Source organism: Schistocerca serialis, chromosome 5 (genome assembly GCF_023864345.2).
Source record: "Schistocerca serialis cubense isolate TAMUIC-IGC-003099 chromosome 5, iqSchSeri2.2, whole genome shotgun sequence".
NCBI lineage: Eukaryota > Metazoa > Arthropoda > Insecta > Orthoptera > Acrididae > Schistocerca > Schistocerca serialis.
In genome coordinates, this window is record NC_064642.1 from 575,363,365 (window position 1) to 575,385,796 (window position 22,432).

Here is a 22,432-nt window from a genome sequence, read left to right on the forward strand (position 1 = left end):
AAGCTACTTCAGGGAGTGGTGCTGACTTTGAATTTGATTTGTGTCTATATCATGAAACATATGTATAGATAAAATTAATATACGTTATTTTTTGCGTTCATTCACGTCTGATTTTTCAGTAAGCTAAATACGATGCTTTGAGTACAAGAATATTTTGGAGTGTGAAGTTCAGCTTGAAAACGGTAGGAGTTAAAAAAGCACATTGGGCCGTAAATTCTCTAGCGATAAGCTTGGTAAACAGTGTACTAAAACACAGTACGTACGCTATAGCGTTCTCGTAGGCTTCTTTTATTTCTCTGTTCAACTGTTTTTCTCTTTGTTCTTCGGTAGGAGAATTTCACGAAGGGCCTATGTTTGTTTTCTTTTCTTTTCCCCTCAGACTACTGCAAAGAACTTGGACATGCTCGTACAGCGTAATGCCCTGTTCGCTAGCTTGCGAGAGAGGGAGGTGCACCACACCCGAACCGAATTCGCGCCGCCGATAAACAACCGTGGGCTGGTACACCGGCCAACCTGAACGTGGTTTTTATTCAGTTTTCCACTCTTACACTAATGCTGGGCTGTCCCCCAAACTCCGCTTGAGAGAATACGACAAACAAACAGTGAAAATACGATAATGCACGCAACAAAGTGTACACATGGTCACACAAATTCCCTCCCTTGACGACTGTGACTCTAGGAAGAGTGTCCGACGAGGAGGTTAAATAATACAATAAAACTTGCAGGTCAGTGGCAGCCAATGTGGTCCCTCAGACCCACTATTGGGCGCCGACCAGTGTGGCCGTGCTGTTCTGGGCGCTACAGTCTGGAGCCGAGCGACCGCTACGGTCGCAGGTTCGAATCCTGCCTCGGGCATGGATGCGTGTGATGTCCTTAGGTTAGTTAGGTTTAATTAGTTTTAAGTTCTAGGCGACTGATGACCTCATAAGTTAAGTCGCATAGTGCTCAGAGCCATTTTTTGAACCACTAGTGGGCGTGCCAGCTTTCGTGGTGAGCGGTTGGCGGCACAGGTTCTGAAAATATTGTTTAGGTTTTCATAAAATTTTGACATAGAGTATTTGGTAAGTAATTATTATTATGTCCTTTAACTTGTTACTTCAATACTTTAAAAAAGTGCGAAGGACGCTCAATAAGTAATGCAACACATTTTTTGTTGTTTGTTGCGGATCGCGGATTGGTTTTATTCAGGATTCTAGTACACCATATTATTGCTTATTCTACTGGCTACAAAACCCAAATTTTCAACGTAATCTTCGTTCGATGCGGCGGCCTTACGCCGTCGTGCTGAGACCACCTGTATGCCCGCATGGTACCACTCTACATGTCGACGTCGGCGACATCTTGCTGCATCAATAATCTCACTATCATCCACGTACTGCTTACCGCGGAGTGCACCCTTCATCGGGCCAAGCAGATGGAAATCGCAAGGTGCGAGATCCGGGGTGTAGGGTGGGTGAGGAAGAACAGTCCCATGGATTTTAGAGAGCACCCCTCGGGTGTGCAGACTTGTATGAGGCTTTGCGTTGTTATCGAGAAGTTTTGTGGCGGCGAATCCTCAGAAACTATTTCTTCAATTTCGTGCGGGTAGCGCAGTACACTTCAGAGTTGATCGTTGCACTGTGAGGGAGGACATACGGCAGAACAACCGCTTCAGAGTCCCAGAAGACAGACGCTATGAACTTACCGGCCGAGGGTCAGGTTTTCACCTTTTTCGTCGGGGGAGAGATGGTGTGGCGTCATTCCGTGTATTGCCGTTTTGTTTCCGGTTCGAAGTGATTAACCCACGCTTCATCGCTTGTGACGATGTTTGACAAAAAATTATCACGATCAGCCTCGTAACGCGCAAGCAGTTTCTCACAGATGGTCCTTCATTGACTCTTTATTGTCTTCTGTTATGCAGTGAGGAACCCAGCGGGTACACAGCTTTGAACACCCTACCTGGTGGCTCAGTGTGTTAGCACTATCAACAGAGACGTCCAGTTGAATAGCGAGGTCTTTGACTATGACCCATCGATCACCTCGAATGAGAGTTGCATTAAAATGTAATCACAGTTGCGAATATGGACAACCATCAGTTGTATCCTGGAATGACGACAGCGAAAATTTATGCCGATCCAGGACACGAACCATGATTTTCCGCTTATCGCGAGTGGTCGCCTTACCATCAAGCTAGCCGAGCACGGCCAGATCCGTAGCTCCATATACCGTCAGCCATGTGTCTACAAACTGCCTTCTTAAATCCATTATGTATATTTCTGTACACAGTAGGCATTTTAGCTGAAAGTCGCTTGCCCCATTTCTTCGGATAAATACGACATTGCAGTGCCGGGTACTACAATATCGTATCGAATGAGAGTGTCCGCACGTTCCATACTCACAGCTGTGTGCGGCCAGCCGGCACGCTGGAGAGCGGACAGGTTTGCGCGACCTCGTTGCGGTAATGACCGATGCCCCACCTAACGGCTCACAATGCTTTTGTTCACAGTCAAATCTGCGCAGACATTATGGAAGCGCCTGTCAGTATCTGCGATGCTCGGGTTTTCCGCCAAAAGAAGCTCAGTGACAGCTCTCTGCTTGGAATACACCTCTGTTGAAGACGCCATTTTGAAGGCTGCATGTAGCGCCACCACCTATCGGAACTTGATGAAACTATGGGGGCTGAAGCAGGGATATTGCATGAAGTCCCACAACACATTCTACACATTTTCAGTCGGAACTGGCAGAGAAAAAGAAAGTGTTGCGTTACTTATTCAACTCCCTTCGCAGATTACTATTAATGTAGAACCGATAGATGGTTAGGAAATTTACTACTACAGAGATACGAAAGTAGGCGGTATGAAAAAACGGTTGGCTAACCCTGCTGCCGATGGTGTATAAAGCGTATTTCCTTCTTTCACTGGTGCCATTTCCCGCACTGACGCAGGGTCGGCATTGTTAGGAACGGATTTGGCAAGGTTAGGATGAAGGGGTGGCCGGATGCCCTTCCTGCCGCCACCCCGTACCTCCCCAGGACGGAATTAGTGTACCCCAGCTGTCTGCGTCTAGTGTAATTCATGGAAGAGTTCGAACGCGTTCAGATGTCGGCGTGTCTGGTAACTGAGGCGGAACGTGGGGACCAGCCCGGTATTCACCTAGCGGTATGTAGAAAACCGCCTAAAACCACATCCAGGCTGGCCGTCACACTGGCCCTGGTCGTTAATCAGCCGGACAGATTCGATCCGGGGCCAGCGCCCCTACCCCAGTCCAGGATGGAGCGCGTTAGCGCTCTCGGTTATCCTGGCTAACCTGGAGACTTTGTTTAATGTAATAGATAGTTTCAACATTAATAAAGTACAAGGGAATGTGGATTTCAGTGTTCACTTCATGGTAGATGTGCTGCAACAGGAGCAGCTTAGGGCCATTCCGTCTGTGAGTGGGGGAAGACAATCTCGTTTCCCCTGGTCCCGACGGTTGACAACAATAAGGAAGAAAGCTCGAGATGCCAGACGAAATTACCAACTAGCAAAGACATATAATGAGAGGCATATAAGGCTGCAACTGTATCTGGCTACCAAAAATAGATACAAGGATTAACCGCAGAAGACAAGACAGGTTCATTGGGACAAGTTTGTCAAAACAAATCTGTCTAAAGAGATCTGGGGCGAGCCATGTAGAATGCAAACAGAACGTGTCAAGTCACTTCCGATTATGTCAACACTGCGGCAGGCAGATGGACGCATGACGGATGGATGGCGGCGTACGACAGAATTTCTCTTGCATAGGCTGCTTCCTGACGATGATGAAATAGACGACGTTTACCATCGTGATCTTCGCAGGCAAATTGGTGAAGAATACATCAACGACCTAGCTGTCATTCCGTTTGCGCAGGAAGAGGTTGCATTGGCAATTCAAAACTTGAAAAATAAGAAGGCCCCTGGCTCAGATGGTGTGCATGCTGAGACCGTGAGGGCTGCTGCCCCTCTCAATGTTCCGTACCTGACAAAATTGTTTAACGATTGCCTACTGGAGGGCAGAGTTCCTGCCACCTGGAAGTCGGCTAGTGTCATGATTATTTAAAAAATCGGAGGATAAAGATCCGACGGATGCCAAGACGTACAGGCCAATCTGCTTACTAAACATCTTAGTGGAAATTGCAGGAGAGACTATTGTGTGATAGACTTCAGACTCACCGGCAGCTGAGGGGCCTATCACCCCATCAGTTTTGCTTTCGCCCTAAGAAATCTATTGAAGACGCAACTAACAGAGCAATCGATATTACCAAGAATACGGACTACAGTTATGTTCTGGCAGTGTTCATAGACATTTCAGGCGGCTTTGACAATCTCTGGTGGCCTGCCCTACAAATTCCAACTGCATTGTACGCAAACTTTCTTGATTACTGCACTCACAGGACGGTTGAATGGAGGGCAGGGAATCAGATGGTTGTCAAAAGGATATCCAAGGGTTGCCCTCAAGCCTCCATCTGTGGTCCCAGTTTTTGGGACATTGTAATCAAACCACTGCTGGACATGATAGATAAGGATAGGAGGGCCTCAGGAGTTGTTGCTTATGCTGACGACCTAATGGTGTTAGTATCAGCAAACTCTCGGAAACAACTAGAGATTGTGACTACTGACTTGCTTCGTGACATTACTGATTGGTGTAAGAAAAACAAACTGACTGTGGCGGCGAATAAGACTGTGTAGTTGCTCCTAAACAGTCAGCTGCTACGTAACCCAATTATTAAACTTAATGACGTGTCACTAAAACGAAAAGAGGTATTTAAGGCTTTATTTGGATGAGAAGCAGTCTTTTATACCACATGCAAGAATAATGACGGAAAAAGGATTAAGTATTATGCATAAAGTGGCGAGACTGAAAAGAGCTTCCTTCAGGCTGCCGCTGAACGTCATGAGAGCGTATCACACTGCGCTATTTGAATCTATTACATGCTTTGCAGCTAGTGTCTGGGCACATCGGCTGCACCTAGGTACCCACGTAAATATAGTTAGGCGTGGCCTACGGAGTATTCTGCTCCAATTGTCAGGAGCGTTCAATACCACTTCCATCGAAGCCTTGTGTGTTGTACTAGGTGTATGCGCAATTGATCTTACGATCAGGCAACGTGCGGCAGCCTGCTGGTTGAGGAAGGGGGAAGAAGGGAAGGTGAGAGATATTACTGGGCAAAATCTAAGGAACATGAAGGATTTCAGAGACTGGAAGCTACAGACATGGCAGTCTGAATGGGAAGCGAAAGACAAAGGACGACGAGTGTACAACTTTTTTCCTGATGTACGTGAGAGATTAAGATTGCGACACTGTGATCCTACGCGCGGTATGGCCCATTTCCTGACTGGTCATGAACCATATCCTGCGCATTTACAACGAGTGAGATTAAGAGAGACAGATGTATGTGGGTGTGGTCAAGTCGGTACACCGGAAAGCGTCGTCCTAAACTGTCACAGGCTTTCAAGGACACGAGAACTAACTGTTAGCGGGCACTTATATAATTTAATAAGACAGCAGGACGAGTGGGTGAGGCTGAATGATTTAAGCAACGATATTTCAAATGTACTCCATGACCAGTTGAGGGAGGATCGGCCTTATGCACAGGTCAGACTGGCTGCACAGGTTAGGCAGCATCAATGGAGCGACACTGACACAGACTCAAATTCAGACTCAGACTCAGATTCACTTGTGGATGAGGACATGGCATGAAGGTTCTGGCATCCCAATAGCGACTGGCTCGAAGTCAATTCCGAGCCCTCGCACTTGGGTGTGCTTGCATACAGGTAGATGTGTATTAATAATTCATATAATTGTATAACCACTACGTATTGCTTAAAATTGTTCCTGTTTTGATAACTAATGTTAATGTGAACTGTATTGGTAATTATGTGCAATGATTTGGTAACAACTGTTAATGTTCTCCTAAGATTATAAATTAGTATACATTTCTCATGAACACGGTAGTATATATTATTCTTGTTTTCTTGTATGATTACTAATGCTTATGCCTCTTGTTTGCAATAGAGTAACGAACATATGTAGAGATTCAAATGTACAAAAGCCACGTCCACTATGACAGGCTCGAGGATTTGACGAGCCCTCATGTGGGTGTGGCTTACCGTGGAATCAGAGCTTCCAGTTTTTCGTCATTCTTGTTTTGGCCATCTGCTAAGAAGGTAGATCTTAAGTATACAAATTATCTCATGTAAATTTTATTCTTCTTAGATTTTATATATTTCCTAAATTTCAAACTTTCAGAATTGTTTTTAGAGTTTCTTTGTATTGACAATATATACAAAAAAAGGAATAATAAACCGAGGAAGGTTAGTGGCACACCGTGCAAGAAATCTGGTCCGCCTCCACGTGGCTAGGGACGGGCAACGGTTTGAGAACTTCATGACCGTCTAGAAGTTCTCACGCCGGCTAAAAGACCATGAGTGCCACTAACGGTACATATTGTAGTAGCAGTACGATCCACCATAGCTACTAGACGGTGGGTTTCTCTGTAAGTTAAATGAAAAAAAAAAAAAATCCTGGCGGGTGGTGTATAAAGCGTATCTGGCGTTAATATGACCCTCTGGTGTTGACGTAAGACATGACAGTGAAGTGGTGTGCATGTGACAGTCAATGGTACGGATCAGCCCATTAAGATGGGTCGATCTGGAGGCGTGACAGAATAGCAGAAACGAGCTGTCGTGCTTGGATCTGCCCATGACCTCACTGTGAATGAGGTTGCTCGATCTGTTGGTGTAACAAAGCGAACAGTGCAAAGTGCCTACATGCACTGGAGTTCCACTCGTAGGCATGTAATGTGAAATATGAACATCGCCCGTTAAAAAGATCCCATACTACAGGGACTGCAGACGATCGTCACGTCAATAAGAAATGATTTCAAACCCAGCTTACAAAATATATCTATAACAAAAAAGGGATGTCAACTGACACAAAACTCAGACACAACGACATAGTCATGAAATAACAGTGACTTCATGAGCCTGAAAGACACAATTTAAACAGGAAGAGAAACACTGGAGGAGACCAAAAGAGAAAACGAAATGTAATCTGGAAACTTTTAGGTTCAAATTATGAGCTCGTGCTGAAAAGTAACGCTACCGAAGTATTTATACAGAAACTATTAAAGCTTTTTCAATAACACAAACGTTACTAATATTCTACATCTTTCTTATTCGTGTTAACAGATTTGCAGCGTTTTACCCTCATCCTTCTTACGGTCCCGACCTGGCCCTATGCAATTTTGATCTGTGTCCGAAACGTGAAAAACACCTTCGAAGAGCTAACTTTAATATTGATGAAGCGGTGCGGGAATAGGTGTCAACGAGAAAGACAAATACTCTAGAGTGACAGTGTCATCAAACGGGTTTTTCATTGGGAGAAATGATAAGAAATAAATATGTGCACATGAGGAATGATTAGGCAGAATGTTAATAAATTTTGTTTGATTCGAACACATTTAGAGTATTGTCTTAAAATATTCGGAGGCATTACATTTCAGCCTGTCATCGTATACTGAAGCAGGGATGTATAGACCAAGCTCAAACAAAGAACTTGAAGATTATACCAACATAAATTCAGATACGCAGAACCTCGTTCTAAAATTCTATGGAAAATTAAAACAATTGATCCAAACAGATTAACAAGGAAGGTTGTGCAATTCTATGAATTTCGCAGTAATGCTAAAAAGGAAACTGAAACTGATTGATGCATTTAAGGAGGCCCTGAAGGAGGCAAGGATAACACAACCCGATATATCAGAGAGAAAAAAAAATAGATAGAATAGTCACGACTGAACAGTTTTGTTTCTGAGTCATCAGTCTTCTGACTGGTTTGATGCGGCCCGCCACCAATTCCTCTCCTGTGCCAACATGTTCATCTCAGAGTAGCACTTGCAACCTACATCCTCAATTATTTGCTAGGTGTATTCCAGTCTCTGTCTTTCGCTAAAGTTTTTGCCCTCTACAGCTCCCCCTAGTACCATGGAAGTCATTCCCTCATGTCTTAACGGATGTCCTACAATCCTGCCCTTCTCCTTGTCAGTGTTTTCCGCATATTCCTCTCCTCTCCGATTCTGCGCTGAACCTCCTCATTCCTTATTTTATTAGTCAACCTAGTTTTCAACATTCGTCTGTAGCACCACAACTCAAATGCTTCGATTCTCTTTCTGTTCCGGTTTTTCCAAGTCCATGTTTCACTACCATACAATCCTGTGCTCCAAACGCACACACTCAGAAATTTCTTCCTCAAATTAAGGTCTATGTTTGATACTAGCAGACTTCTTTTGGCCAGCAATTCACTTTTTACCAGTACTAGTATGCATCAGATGGCCTCCTTGCTCCATTAGCTATTGTTATTTTGGTGCCTAGATAACAGAATTCTTTAACTTCATCTACTCCGTGCCCATCAGTTGTGATGTTAAGTTCCTCGCTGTACTCATTTCTGCTACTTCTCATTACTTTCGTCTTTCTTCGATTTACTCTCAGTCCACATTCTGTACTCATAAGACTGTTCATTCGATTCAGCAGATCAAGTAATTCTTCTTTAATTTTACTCAGCATAGCAATGTCATCAGCGTATTGTATCATCGATATCCTTTCACCTTGAATTTTAGTTCCATTCCTGAATCTGTCTTTTATTTCCATCATTCCTTCTTCGATGTACAGATTGAACAGTAGGGGCGAAAGGTTACATCCCTGTCTTACACCCTTTTTAATCCAAGCACTTCGTTCTTGGTCGTCCACACTTATTATTCCCTCTTGGATCTTGTACATATTGTATATTACCCGTCTCTCTCTATAGCTTAGCCCTATTTTTCTCAGAATTTTGAAAATCTTGCCCTGTTTTACATTGTCGAACGCTTTTTCCAGATCGACAAATTCTGTGAACGTGTCTTGATTTTTCTTTAGACTTGCGTTCATTATCAACCGCAACGTCAGAATTGCCTCTCTGTTGCCTTTACCTTTTCTGAAGTCAAACTGATCATCATCTAGAACATCCGCAATTTTCTTTTTCATTCTTCTGCATATTATTCTTGTCAGCAACTTGGATGCATGAGCTGTTAAGCCGATTGTGCGAAAATTCTTGCACTTGTCAGCTCTTGCAGTCTTCAGAATTATGTGGATGATATTTTTCCGAAAGTCAGATGGTATTTTGCCAGATTCATACATTCTACATACCAACGTGAATCGTCGTGTTGTTGCCATTTCCCCTAATAATTTTAGAAATTCTGATGGAATGTTATCGATCCTGTTGTAACTGCGACCGGGACGGTCGCGGGGTTGAATTGACGAAAAGCGCGGCGGGACCCGCTGAGAGGCCCGCAAACAACAACACAACGGGAGAGGACGGACACGACCAACGAAGGACAGAACGAACAACAACAAGATTGAACAGCGGAGTCACAAGGACACCTAACAAACACGTCCACTCGTACACAAGACATGAAAGTAAGTAAGCTGTCTAACGCGAGGCGATGTGTCCACAGACGTACGCGAGATTAGACTGGCTGGTTGATTTTTTTTTCTTTATTGTTAATTTCACACCTGATACAGGTAGGCCAGCAGCGGCATACTACGCCGCTCTTCGGCCACAGATAAAACTAATGATACAAAAGAACACAATCGCAGAACAGACATGGTGGATATACAAACGTAGACATACAAAATTAAAACACACGGAGCCATTCACGGGCGCAGAGTCCAAAATAAAAATGTTCAGACACGTGGACACGCACAGAGATGACAGATGACACATGCGAACGGTGGAGCACAAACGATTAAACACTTGAGCACGAACACGACGACACACACAAACACTAGGCGATGATCTCCGGTTCACTACACGTGTACGAGTCCGGGGACCTGCCAAAAGGGGAAAAAAGTGGGGGGAGGAGGAGGGAGAGGGGATTGTGTAGATGCCAGTGGCAGAGGAGATGGGGAGGAAGGAAGGTAGGTGGGGGGTAGGGGAAGCCCAGGGGGAGGAGGGAGGGAGGAAGGGAGGAAGAGAGGAGGGAGAGAAGGGAGAGAGGGTGCCCATGGGAAAAAACACAGGGGGCGGTAGAGGAGGATCAAAGTTGGTAGGAGGGGTAGATGGAGGGGATGAGTGCATCATCAGGGAGGGGGAGTTGGTGGAAGCCACCTTGGGCGAGGGTATGGAGAGATGGAGAGCAGGTGGGATGTGGGAATGCAGGTGCGGCAGCAGATAAGCGCGGGAGAGGATGGGAGATACAAGAGGATGAGGGGGATCAAGTTTGTAGGAGGTGTAGAGGATCTGTATCCGTTTGAGGAAGAGAAGGAGGTGCGGGAACGGAATAAGGTCATATAGGATCCGCGTAGGGGACAGGAGATGGATGTGTTGGCGAGGCGGAGCGCATGGCGTTCTAGGATTTGAAGGGATTTGTAAAAGGTAGGAGGGGCGGAGATCCAGGGGGGATGAGCATAGCATAGGATAGGGCTGATAAGGGATTTGTAAGTGTGGTGGATGGTGGAGGGGTCCAGAACCCATGTGCGGCCAGGAAGGGGCTTGAGGAGACGGAGTCGGGAGCGTGCCTTGGCCTGGATTGTCCAGAAATGGGGGATCCAGGAGAGGCGACGGTCAAGGGTGACGCCAAGGTACTTAAGGGTGGGGGTGAGGGCGTTAGGACGGCCATAAATGGTGAGATAAAAGGCGAGGAGACGGAAGGAACGGGTGGTTTTGCCTGCAATGATCGCCTGGGTCTTGGATGGGTGGCTGAGCGAGTGGCAGGCGCTTAAGTACTCTATCGGGGGCGCCGCTATTGGCCGCTGGAACCACGTGCTCCACTGTGGCGTCCGCACACTAAAAGCAGGCCAGGAGGCGCGCGCCGCCACAGCTTATGGCGCGATGGTGCAGACCTCTAGGAGTCTTCGACGTCCATGACGTCTGGCGCGGATTCAAACTCCTGCGACGCCTGGTACCAGAGATCCCATCTGCCTTATTTGATATTAAGTTCTTTAGACCTCTTTTAAATTCTGATTGTAATCTGAATCCGCTCTATCTTCTAAATCGACTTTTGTTTCTTCTTCTAAACAAAACTTTTCCGTATAGAGGCCCACAGTGAACTCTTTCCACCTATCCACTCTCTCCTCTACATTTAACAGTGGTATTCTCGTTGCACTCTTAACGTTACCACCCTTGCGCTTGATTTCAACGAGTGAGTTCTTCTGACAATTATATCTTTTTCGATTTCTTCACATTTTTTGTGCAGCTATTTCGTCTTAGTTTCCCAGCACTTCGTACTTATTTCATTGCTCAGTGACTTGTATTCATATCTTTTTCGATTTCTTCACGTTTTTCATGCAGCTATTTCGTCTTAGTTTCCCAGCACTTCCTACTTATTTCATTGCTCAGTGACTTGTATTTCTGTATTCCAGAATTTCCCTGAACATTTTTGTATTTGCTTGTTCTATCGATCAGCTGAAGTATTTCTTCTGTTACCCATGGTTGCTTTGCAGTTATCTTCTTCGGACCGATGTTTTTGTTTCCAACTTTTGTGATTGCCCTTTTTAGAGATGTCCATTCCTCTTCAACTGTACTGCCTACTATGCTATTCCCTATTGCTGTATCTATAGCCTTAGATAAAGTTATATCGTAACTCCTTGGTACTTCTGTATCCCACTTCTTTGTGTATCGATTCTTCCTGACTAATGTCTTAAACTTCTGCTTACTGCTCATCACTGCTCATTGTGATCTGAGCCTATATCTGCTCCTGGGTATGCCTTACAATCCAGTATCTGATTTCGGAATCTCTGTCTGACCACGATGTAATTCAACTGAAACTTTCCTGTATCGCGCGGCCTTGTCCAAGTATACCTCCTCCTTTTGTGATTCTTGATTCGTTGTTACTAGCTGAAATTTATTGCAGAACTCAGCCTTTCTGCTCCCTCATATCTTGTCCCAAGCCCATATTCTCCTGTAACCATTTCTTCTACTCCTTCCCCTACATCTGCATTCCAGTACCCCACGACTCGTAGATTTCATATCCCTTTACTCTTTGTATTACCCTTTCAGCATCCTCACTTACTTTCCTTATCTCTTCTTCTTCATCTACTATATCTAGATTGAGCTTTGGCATTTCGCTTTTCAGATGTTCCAGCTTCCCCACCACGTTCAAGATTCTGACATTCCACGCCTCGACTTGTACAGGGTGTCCAGAAAAGGGCTCCCTGATTTCAAAATTATATATCTCGAAAACAAAGATCGATAGAGGAATGCAGTAAACGGTATGTTTATTGTGAAAGCTGTAAGAAGTTTATACAGCAGTTTGAAATAATAGTTACAAAAGCTGCTAACAGATGGCGCTGTACGCTGTACAGCTCATATCAGCATACATAAGTGAAATAATCGTATGAAAACAATCTTTGCAAACAATCACATCACAATGTTCTCAAAATGTTCACCATTGGCACTACAGAGGTTGCGCAAACGAAGAATGAAATTCGCACATTTCGTAATGTCTCAACCGAAATGGATTCACATGCCACAGAGACCGCCGATTCAAGCTCGTCCAGCGTGGTGGGATGCTTCGGGTAGACCATGTCTTTCACTATGTCCCACAAAAAAAAGTCACAGGGAGTCAAATCCGGCGAATATGGAGGCCAACCCATGCCTGCACCAGTAAATTTGGGATATTCCAAAGCAATGACTCGATTCCCAAAGTATTCCTCAAGAAAGCGAAACACTTGTTCGGTCCGATGTGGTCGGGCTCCATCTTGCATAAACCATTCAATACCTGGTCGATCCTCTAACGCTTGTTGTGTGGCGACAAATTGTTCCAAAATTGCAACGTAATGTGCACCAGTGACCGTATCTCGAATGAAAAAAGGGCCAATAATGCCTCTGCTGCATACTGCAGCCCACACAGTAACTTTAGGAGAATACAAGGGTTTCGCTTCAAACCAATATGGCTTTTCGGAACCCCAAAATCGCCATTTCGGCTTATTCACGTATCGATTCAGGTGGAAGTGTGCTTCATCTGTAAACCAGATGCAGCCAACATCAAATCCTTCACTATCAATCATTGTGAGCATCTGATTAGCAAAGGCAACCCTTTGTTGCACAGCTCGTACGGGTATGGCCTGGTGCGTTTGAATTTTGAATGGAAACATGTGTAGGCTCTTTCTCAGTATTTTCTGCATGCTGGAACGCTTCAAACCAGTCTCAGATGAAATTCTACAGACGGATGACATTGGATTTCGCTGAATAATTCCAGAAACTGTGGCTATATTTTCAGGCATAACCACGGTTTACTTGCGGCCAACATGCCCCACTATGAGGTGCATCCAAGTTCTAAGGTCTCCGATTTTTTTTCTCCGGACTGGAAAGAGATAGAAACATGCGCATTGTTTTAAAATGAGGCCGCGTTCATTGTAAATATGTCCCAGAGATGGCAGCACCGTACGGCAGATGGAATTTTTACCGCCAGCGGCGAGAATGAGAACTGTTTTAAATACTTAAAATGGCGGCGTTCTCCTTACTTGAACAGTGTGCAATCATTCGTTTTCTGAATTTGCGTGGTGTGAAACCAATTGAAATTCATCGACAGTTGAAGGAGACATGTGGTGTTGGAGTTATGGATGTGTCGAAAGTGCGTTCGTGGGTGCGACAGTTTAATGAAGGCAGAACATCGTGGGACAACAAACCGAAACAACCTTGGGCTTGACGACATGATCGAGAAAGTGGAGAGAATTGTTTTGGGGGATCGCCGAATGACTGTTGAACAGGTCACCTCCAGAGTTGGCATTTCTGTGGATTCTGTGCACACAATCCTGCTTGACGACCTGAAAATGCGAAAAGTGTCATCCAAGTGGGTGCCACGAATGCTGACGGACGTCCACATGGCTGCCCGTGTGGCATGTTACCAAGAAATGTTGACGCGCAACGACAGCATGAATGGGACTTTCTTTTCGTCGGTTGTGACAATGGATGAAACGTGGATGCCATTTTTCAATCCAGAAACAAAGCGCCAGTCAGATCAATGGAAGCACACAGATTCACCGCCACCAAAAAAATTTCGGGTAACCGCCAGTACTGAAAAAATGATGGTGTCCATGTTCTGGGACAGCGAGGGCGTAATCCTTACCCATTGCGTTCCAAAGGGCACTACGGTAACAGGTGCATCCTACGAAAATGTTTTGAAGATCAAATTCCTTCCTACACTGCAGCAAAAACGTCCGGGAAGGGCTGCGCGTGTGCTGTTTCACCAAGTCAACGCACCCGCACATCGAGCTAACGTTACGCAACAGTTTCTTCGTGATAACAACTTTGAAGTGATTCCTCATGCTCCCTACTCACCTGACCTGGCTCCTAGTGACTTTTGGCTTTTTCCAACAATGAAAGACACTCTCCATGGCCGCACATTCACCAGCCGTGCTGCTATTGCGTCAGCGATTTTCCAGTGATCAAAACAGACTCCTAAAGAAGCCTTCGCCGCTGCCATGGAATCATGAGGTCAGCGTTGTGAAAAATGTGTACGTCTGCGGGGTGATTACGTCGAGAAGTAACGCCAGTTTCATCGATTTCGGGTGAGTAGTTAATTAGAAAAAAAATCGGAGGCCTTAGAACTTGAATGCACCTCGTAGATCATCAATTACCCTGCCTGTTCGTTGAAATTTTGCGAAGAGCGTACGAATGGTTTTCGCATCGGGTCCTTTTGGAACATTAAATCGTGCTTGAAAACTTCGCCTTGTTGCCGTAGGGCTCTCTTCTAACCTGTGGTACTCTAGCACCAGAAAAACGCGTTGTTCAATGTAGTATATGGTTTTAATCTCTTCCTTCGATACGCTAACCTCCTTTCACGTTTCAATAGTGGAACTGATCGCTCTGGGCTTCGGATCACTATTTATACTAGGCATTACGTATGGCGATTACAGCGCCAACTGTTAGCAGCTTTTGTACCTATTATTTCAAACTGCTGTATAAACTTATTACAGCTTTCACAATAAACATACCGTTTACTGCATTCCTCTATCGATCTTTGTTTTCGAGATATTTAATTTTGAAATCAGGGAGTCCTTTTCTGGACACCCTTTAGAAGTTATACTTTCGTTGGTTATTCAATCTTTTCCTTATGGTCAGGTTCCCGTGGGCAGTCCCCTCCTGGGGATCTGAGTGGGGGACTATTCCGGAATCGTTTGCGAATGCAGATATCATCATGTCACGTTTTCAGTTATAGGCCACATGTCCTGTGAATACACGTTATTTGTCTTTACTACAGTGGTTTCCATTGCCTTCTGCTCCCTCATGCCTTGGATTATTCCACCTTTAGGAGTAGTTTCCCACACTAAGAGCAAGAGAGTGCACTGAAACCCGGTCCGCTCCTCTGTTCTCTTTGAAAAGGTCGTTGGCAGAATGAGAGTGACTTTTTATGCCGGAAGTCTTCAGCCGCCAACGGTGATAATTAATCAAAATTTAAGCAAGGGCGCGTTTCGAACCCAGGTCCAACGACGTCTTGGTTACCAAATTTTATACGCTACCCCTAGCCTGCAGGTGATGAGGACGCTCCAGCTGCCATAAAAACCCAGGGAGATGGGAAAGACTCGGTCTGACGGATGGGAACGAGCCGATTCTGAGACAATGATAATGAAGTATAGTCATATGGCATGAACTGTTGGAGACCACGAAGGACAGGTTCAGCTTTCTTATTGGAGAGTTGTTTCCTGTGCATCCATGTCTACAGGCATCTATCCTTCCTGAAGTACGAGAGCTGTGTGCGGAAGTGTATATGTTAAGTGTAGGTGACACTAATGAGTATGCGTGTAGTGTAGCCTCGTGTTCGCGCAGAAACGATAAGAGAAGTGGGAGGGTGAAACCCGGTGCCGTCACACAGCCTACTCCGGTCGAAGCGGACCGACGGGGCAGCCCCAGCCGTCCGACCACCTTACCACCATCAACACTTCACGAGACACTGCTGACAAATATGGATTCTAATAAAGGACTTTGGCTCAAGGACTAGAGATCCACGATTTTCGCCACCACCTCTCCTGTCACCCCTGTCTTAAACTGACATCGGTACAATGAAAAATTAAAACGAAACTCTCAAAATGTGCTGTGTCGTACATCGCGTGGTTCAGTAGAAACGTACGGGCGAATATTAATAATAATAATTATTACTATTATTTCCTTCTCGGAAGTGCCAACTAAGGACTACGTACTATTTCAACTCCTCATTCCTTGTTCTTCCTTTCAGCACTCTTTCATCTGTTTACTACGTTTTTTCTTCCTGTCTTCTGACGATTTCACACCAATTTTGTCACTCACCTACCTTGGAACCCTTCCATTTTCGGTACTTTCACCCTAAACGCTTCTCTGTCTGTCTCTTCTTCACCTTTTGTATTATTATTATTTTTTTCGAAATGCTCTTTTACTTCATGAATACAACTTGTAGACATCTTATCCCACAGCTATTTCAAGGTCTTCTTTTGGTTAATCTGGCGTCTTGTATTCGATATAAATGTCCCAAAACGTACCAGTCTTTTTGTCTCATTAGTTCTGGTATGTTTTAAATGTTTCGATAACGTTCATCATCGCTGTGTAATTTCCAAACTGCCACAGTTTTTCGTGGGCAAATATTTTGCTAATGATTTGCCTTTCTAGTATTTCTAATTTATCTAGAATATGTTTTAATGCTACAAGCAGCTCGGATAGCGGCGCCTGTAAACACCCCTCTACTGGGATTAGGGCAGGAGTACCGGCCCCGGATCTAATTCGCCCAGCGGATTGACGTTGAGATCCAATGTGTCGGAAAGCGTAGCTGTGGTTTTTAGGTAGTTTCCCACATCCTACTAGGCGAGCACTGGGCTGGTAACCAAGTCCCCGCTCAATTACACCATTCGCATACATTTGGAAAACGTTCCCACACTTTCACATGACATGATGCAGACACTTGGGGTATAGAAATTCCGTCCCAGGGGCGAAGGGAAGGTGACAGGAATAGCACCTGGCCACCCTCTAACATTAATAATAGCAAATTGGATACTAACACTGCCGACCCCCTGGAAGTACGGGATAAGGTCTAAAGAAAATGAAGGTAGTTTAATGCTAGACATTCGCTTGCGTATAAACATTCCAGCTTCGTTATTGTATTGTAAAGTCTTGTTTTTGCATTAATAATAATAATAATAATAAGTTTAGAAGGTAGGAGACGAGGTACTGGCAGAAGTAAAGCTGTGAGGACGGGGCGTGGGTCGTGCTTGGGTAGCTCAGTTGGTGGAGCACTTGCCTGCGAAAGGCAAAGGTCCCGAGTTCGAGTCTCGGTCCGGCACACAGTTTTAATCTGCCAGGAAGTTTCATATCAGCGCACACTCCGCTGCAGAGTGAAAATCTCATTCTGGAAACATCCTCCAGGCTAAGTCATGTATCCGCAATATCCTTTCTTTCAGGAGTGCTAGTTCTGCAAGGTTCGCAGGAGAGCTTCTATTAAGTTTGGAAGGTAGGAGACGAGATACTGGCAGAAGTAAAGCTGTGAGGACGGGGCGTGAGTCATGCTTGCGTAGCTCAGATGGTAGAGCAGCTGCCCGCGAGAGGCAAAGGTCCCGAGTTCGAGTCTCGGTCCGGCACACAGTTTTAATCTGCAAGGAAGTTTAATAATAATAAAACTTATTATTGTTATTACTATTACTATTAGTGTTATTATTATGATTTGTGTTGAGAGAACGATGCGTTCTATCATAAACAGAATCATTTCTATGATGAACAGGTACTATCAATGTCGATTTTCAGGATCTTCGAAAAGGAGCGAAATGTGACGCTAGTGAGATCCATCCCCAAAAGCCCCGAGGACCGCATGTCATTCACCGAGTACCAACGCTACGATGATGTAAGTATTTTCAGAGCTAAGAATATATTGTCTGGCTCCCTATAACAGGCAAAAGACTGAAATTAAAAATGTGCAACAAGTTTATGTAACTAAGTACGATCAATACTAACATATGAGCCGGACATAGCTGCCTAAACATAATTTGTAAAATCATTACTCATTCGCTTGCGACTGTCTGCTAATTATGATGAACATTTCTCTTGAAACTGTCGGAGTATCGTAAAAATTTTTTCGAAACGACACTGTTTCTCAATTTATAGTATCTCGTACGGCCAGACGATAAGTCGTGTGAAGTTAGCACCCCTTTTTCGAGAAATATACATTTTTTTCAGAGTTCTTGATAGATATGGCATAGTTCTAGAGTTCTTTGTACAAAATTTCAATAGTTCTGCAGAATTTAGCGAAGAAAACAACAATATTCGAAAAAATTTTCGTATCGAAAACGTTCTTTGGCAATTTCCGCAAAATGTAAATAAGTACAAGAGTTCTGAGCACAGTTCTGAACAGAGCTCCGAGAGTTCTTTCGAAAATCCAAGTAACTTTTTTTTGTGCAGCTAATAGTTTACGAGATAACTGCATTTTAATGAGAAAATCTTTTCACTTACTGTGAAGTTGGCACCCTTTTTTTCAGAAAGATATATTTTTTTCAGAGTTCTTGATAGATATGGCATAGTTCTAGAGTTCTTTGTACAAAATTTCAATAGTTCTGCAGAATTTAGCGACGAAAACAACAATACTCGAAAAAATTTTCGTATCGAAAACGTTCTTTGGCAATTTCCGCAAAATGTAAATAAGTACAACAGTTCTGAGCACAGTTCTGAACAGAACTCCAAGAGTTCTATCGAAAAGCCAAGTAACATTTTTTGTGCAGCTAATAGTTTACGAAATAATTGCAATTTAAGGAGAAAATCTTTTCATTTACTGTGAAGTTGGCACCCTTTTCTTCAGAAATGTATATTTCTTTCACAGTTCTTGACAGGTATGCCATAGTTCTAGAGTTCTTTGTACAAAATTTCAATAGTTCTGCAGAATTTAGGGAAGAAAACAACAATACTCGAAAAAATTTTTCTATCGAAATCAATTTTTGTCAATTTTCGCAAAAATTAAACTGGTACAACAGTTCTGAGGACAGTTCTGAACAGAACCCCAAGAGCTCTATCGAAAATCCTAATAACATTTTTCTATGGCGATAATAGTTTGTGATAAATTGATTTAATGTGGGACACACTTTCTCTACAGAAAAGATAAATATATTCGTACAACAGTTCTGATGACAGTTCTGGACACCACGTGAAGAGTTCTATCGAAATTCCTAGTAGAATTTTTTAGTGCAGGTAATAGTTTAAGAGGTAATCGCAACTTAATTAAGAACCCCATAAGAGCTCCTACTGTGAAGCTGGCACCCTTTTTTTCAGAAATTTATATTTTTTTCAGAGTTCTTGATAGATAAGTCATAGTTATAGAGTTCTCGGTACAAAATTTCAATAGTTATGCAGAATTTAGCGAAGAAAACAACATTGTATAACAATGCTGATTCAGGAACCCTTTCCTTTTGATACAATTCTTCCTGTTGCCACAATAAATCACTTGTGCATAGATTCCAACTGTACTGATCATTACAAAAATACAACCATTGACCAGCGGCGCACATTTCTTGCAGCGTTGTACAAAGCATTCGGCTTATCCGCTGTGAAAATACTACACTTAACGCTATTTTAAAATTTACGGTGGATGGCTTCCGTTTATCTACAATGTCAGCATCTATCGAATTATCTTCATGCAAACGTGATGCCTGGATCACTCACTTCCCCTTTTAGGTACGGAGGAAACTAGAGTTCAGTCTTGTGGAAGTCAAAAAGGAAATGTGGGCAGCCCTTCTTTTACTGATAGCAAACTCTAGAGAAATCTCCACACTTGTTTTTCTTCATCATGCCAACAAAAGAAAAACTCTCCCTTAATAGCTCTATTATCATTCCAGTACTAGTAAACCAGTTGTCCGCTTTCACATTTCGACCTGACTGATATATAGGTTTACACAGTCACAGAACAACATCAAATTGTTTGTTGCTCAGTTGGTAAATCCTTCTGGTTGCAACACAGCGTATATTTACAAATTGTACAGGTAAAATACTTAAGAACCCACACTTAAGAATCCATACTCGTTTGTTTTGATTGATACATATTGGCGAAAACTGTACCTTCCACAGAATCCTTCCAGCTTCTTGCCTACTGTAACATTTTCTCCAAGGGTGTAAGATTTGTGGTAGTTGCGTACAAACACAGTAAATATTTCCCGAATAGCTGTTAGCTTGTCTAATTGTCTCCTTTCATCACGAATAGCGCGACTGTAAAATCTAAGGCTCTCCAGAATAAATTTGAAACGTTTTATGTTCGTTTGCGAGGTGAAATTTTTCAATGCCATCACCATCAGTTCCACACAGATCTTCCAGGCTTTATCTGTTACTTTTGTTAACAACAATTAAAAACAAGAGACTGACGAAGGCTTTCAATTCAATATCATCTATTGATTTTACCCCTCTCTCACGCTGAAATGAGGCTTTGATGCTCTCAAAATTCTGATTGGAATACAAAACTACAATAGACAAATATCGTTATCTATGAGGTAATTACAGCATCACAAATGCTGCTTTGGCTGCACCTATTGGTACAGGTAAATTTTGAATAATATTATGCTCTTCGAACAATATGCTTCCAATTTCTTCAACATTATCTAGTACTTCCCACTTAAAATAATAAAATTCCTATAAAATAACGCAACCAGGCGCAGTGTATTAATCTGATATTTGGCGTTCAGACAGCGGACACTGACTATTAAACAGTTCAAACAGAATTTAAGTGTAGTTTACATTCTGGATTAGCTTTGTACTACTTACTACGTTGATAAACAAATAAACTAATCGCTGAAATGAAATACGAAAGGGCACAGTGGATAAAAATGAGCAATCGGCTCATATCTCATCAAGAGAGCATTAGCGTCGATACTGAATCATACATACAACAATGAAAGGCACACGTGAAGTGTATATTTTTAGAATCAGGAAGAACCAGATGAATTTTATCACGTAAAACAGTAATTGTTTTGAACTCTCATGACATCCAGGACCCACTAACAGCTAAAAATATGCCCAGGACCCTCATGGATGAAAGTTATATTGCAACATCACCAGCCGCTAGGATACATAAAAACATGTGCTGTGTGTAAGGAATAAATTTGAAATTGATGTCGTTAATATTGTTGCAAACATTTGTTCTAGTTAGAAAGGAAGTGTGGAAGTTTGATGAGTTACACTACAGCGAGAGTTAAAAGTCTTTACAATGTATAGAAATGTAAGTATATTTACTGAATATATCGTACAAACGAACTAAGTAGTATGTTTAAATCCTAATTCAATACATGACTGATAGAGGTGTTATAATGTTGAGGGGATACAGTATTAAAGTTAATAAGAAGTTCGAAATTTGTAAATAAGAACCTCGTTTATTTGGTCCTCAATAATCCGGATTTCCGGTTTATCCGGATTCATATTTTGTGTCTCTTGGTATTTTTCTCTTTTTTTTCTTATAACACGAAGATGTGTAGTCGGTGAGGTACATAGGCTGTTTATCACCAGGCCGGTAATTTAGTCTAGTACTGAGTGATAAGGAACTCGGAGTGTGTGAATGACATTGTTTCTCAAGTATTGTACATTAATATAACGGTGTATTGATGCCCATCAAGTAAGTTGCATAGTAACCACGCCAACAGCACTCCACCACAGCTCATTGTACCTCTGGTGCGATTCTCGACAGGTGTGACACCATCTGGTTAGTGGCGCGTGTGAATGTGTCTGCTCTCTCAGCCATCTGTTTGTTTTGCACTGACGAGCCTTCTCTCCTTGAATCATCTAAGCGTGCACATCCCACGCTTCCACCTACAGTTACTACAGTCAGTCTTAAGAAGGTGTACTGGCATTTGTATAGTGCTGAACATTTTGACTTTTTGTATTTAGTAGAACATACATCCGGTTTTCGATTTTCGGCTTTCCAAAATAAAAGTGAGAATTTACGATCGTACTCATAGCTGTACTTCCAGCAGTACTTCATCTCCTGCGTTCCCAATTTCGTAGAAGTTGTCCTACGAAAATTGCAGAAGAAGCACTCCTGGACGAAAGGATATTGTGACGATATTCTTTGGTCACAGCCTGGGGTTAGAGACCCGGTCCGGCACACAGTTTTTATCTGCCAGTAAGTTTCACATCGGCGCACACCCACTGCAGAGTGAACACACAATCTATTTCATAATCTACTGGCACCATAAAAATGTTATGAGGGTTTTTAAAAGAACTCTTTCGGTGCTATCCAGAACTGGCAGCAAAAGGGTTGTGCCAATTTATTATAATGTAGACCAAGTGGGTCTCTCGAAAATGCTATTATCTCATTAACTGTTATCCCCACAAAAAATGTTATTACAGTTGTCGGTAGAACTCTTACGGTCGTATTAAGAAATGCCGTCAGATCTTTTGTACGAATTTATTACTTTTACATGACAAAAGTGAGTCCCACATTAATTATCTCATATAATGTCATCGTCACAAA

General features: G+C 43.1%; 1 protein-coding gene across 1 annotated transcript in view; it reads left to right on the plus strand.

The window, feature by feature from the left end:
* The window catches only part of LOC126482102 (carboxypeptidase A1-like), a 68,468-nt gene that overhangs the window by 24,814 nt on the left and 21,222 nt on the right, over positions 1-22,432 (plus strand). The window contains exon 3 of the mRNA XM_050106077.1: positions 17,740-17,836. Within this exon, the coding sequence (XP_049962034.1) occupies positions 17,740-17,836 (97 nt within the window). The remainder of the gene's footprint in view (positions 1-17,739; positions 17,837-22,432) is intronic.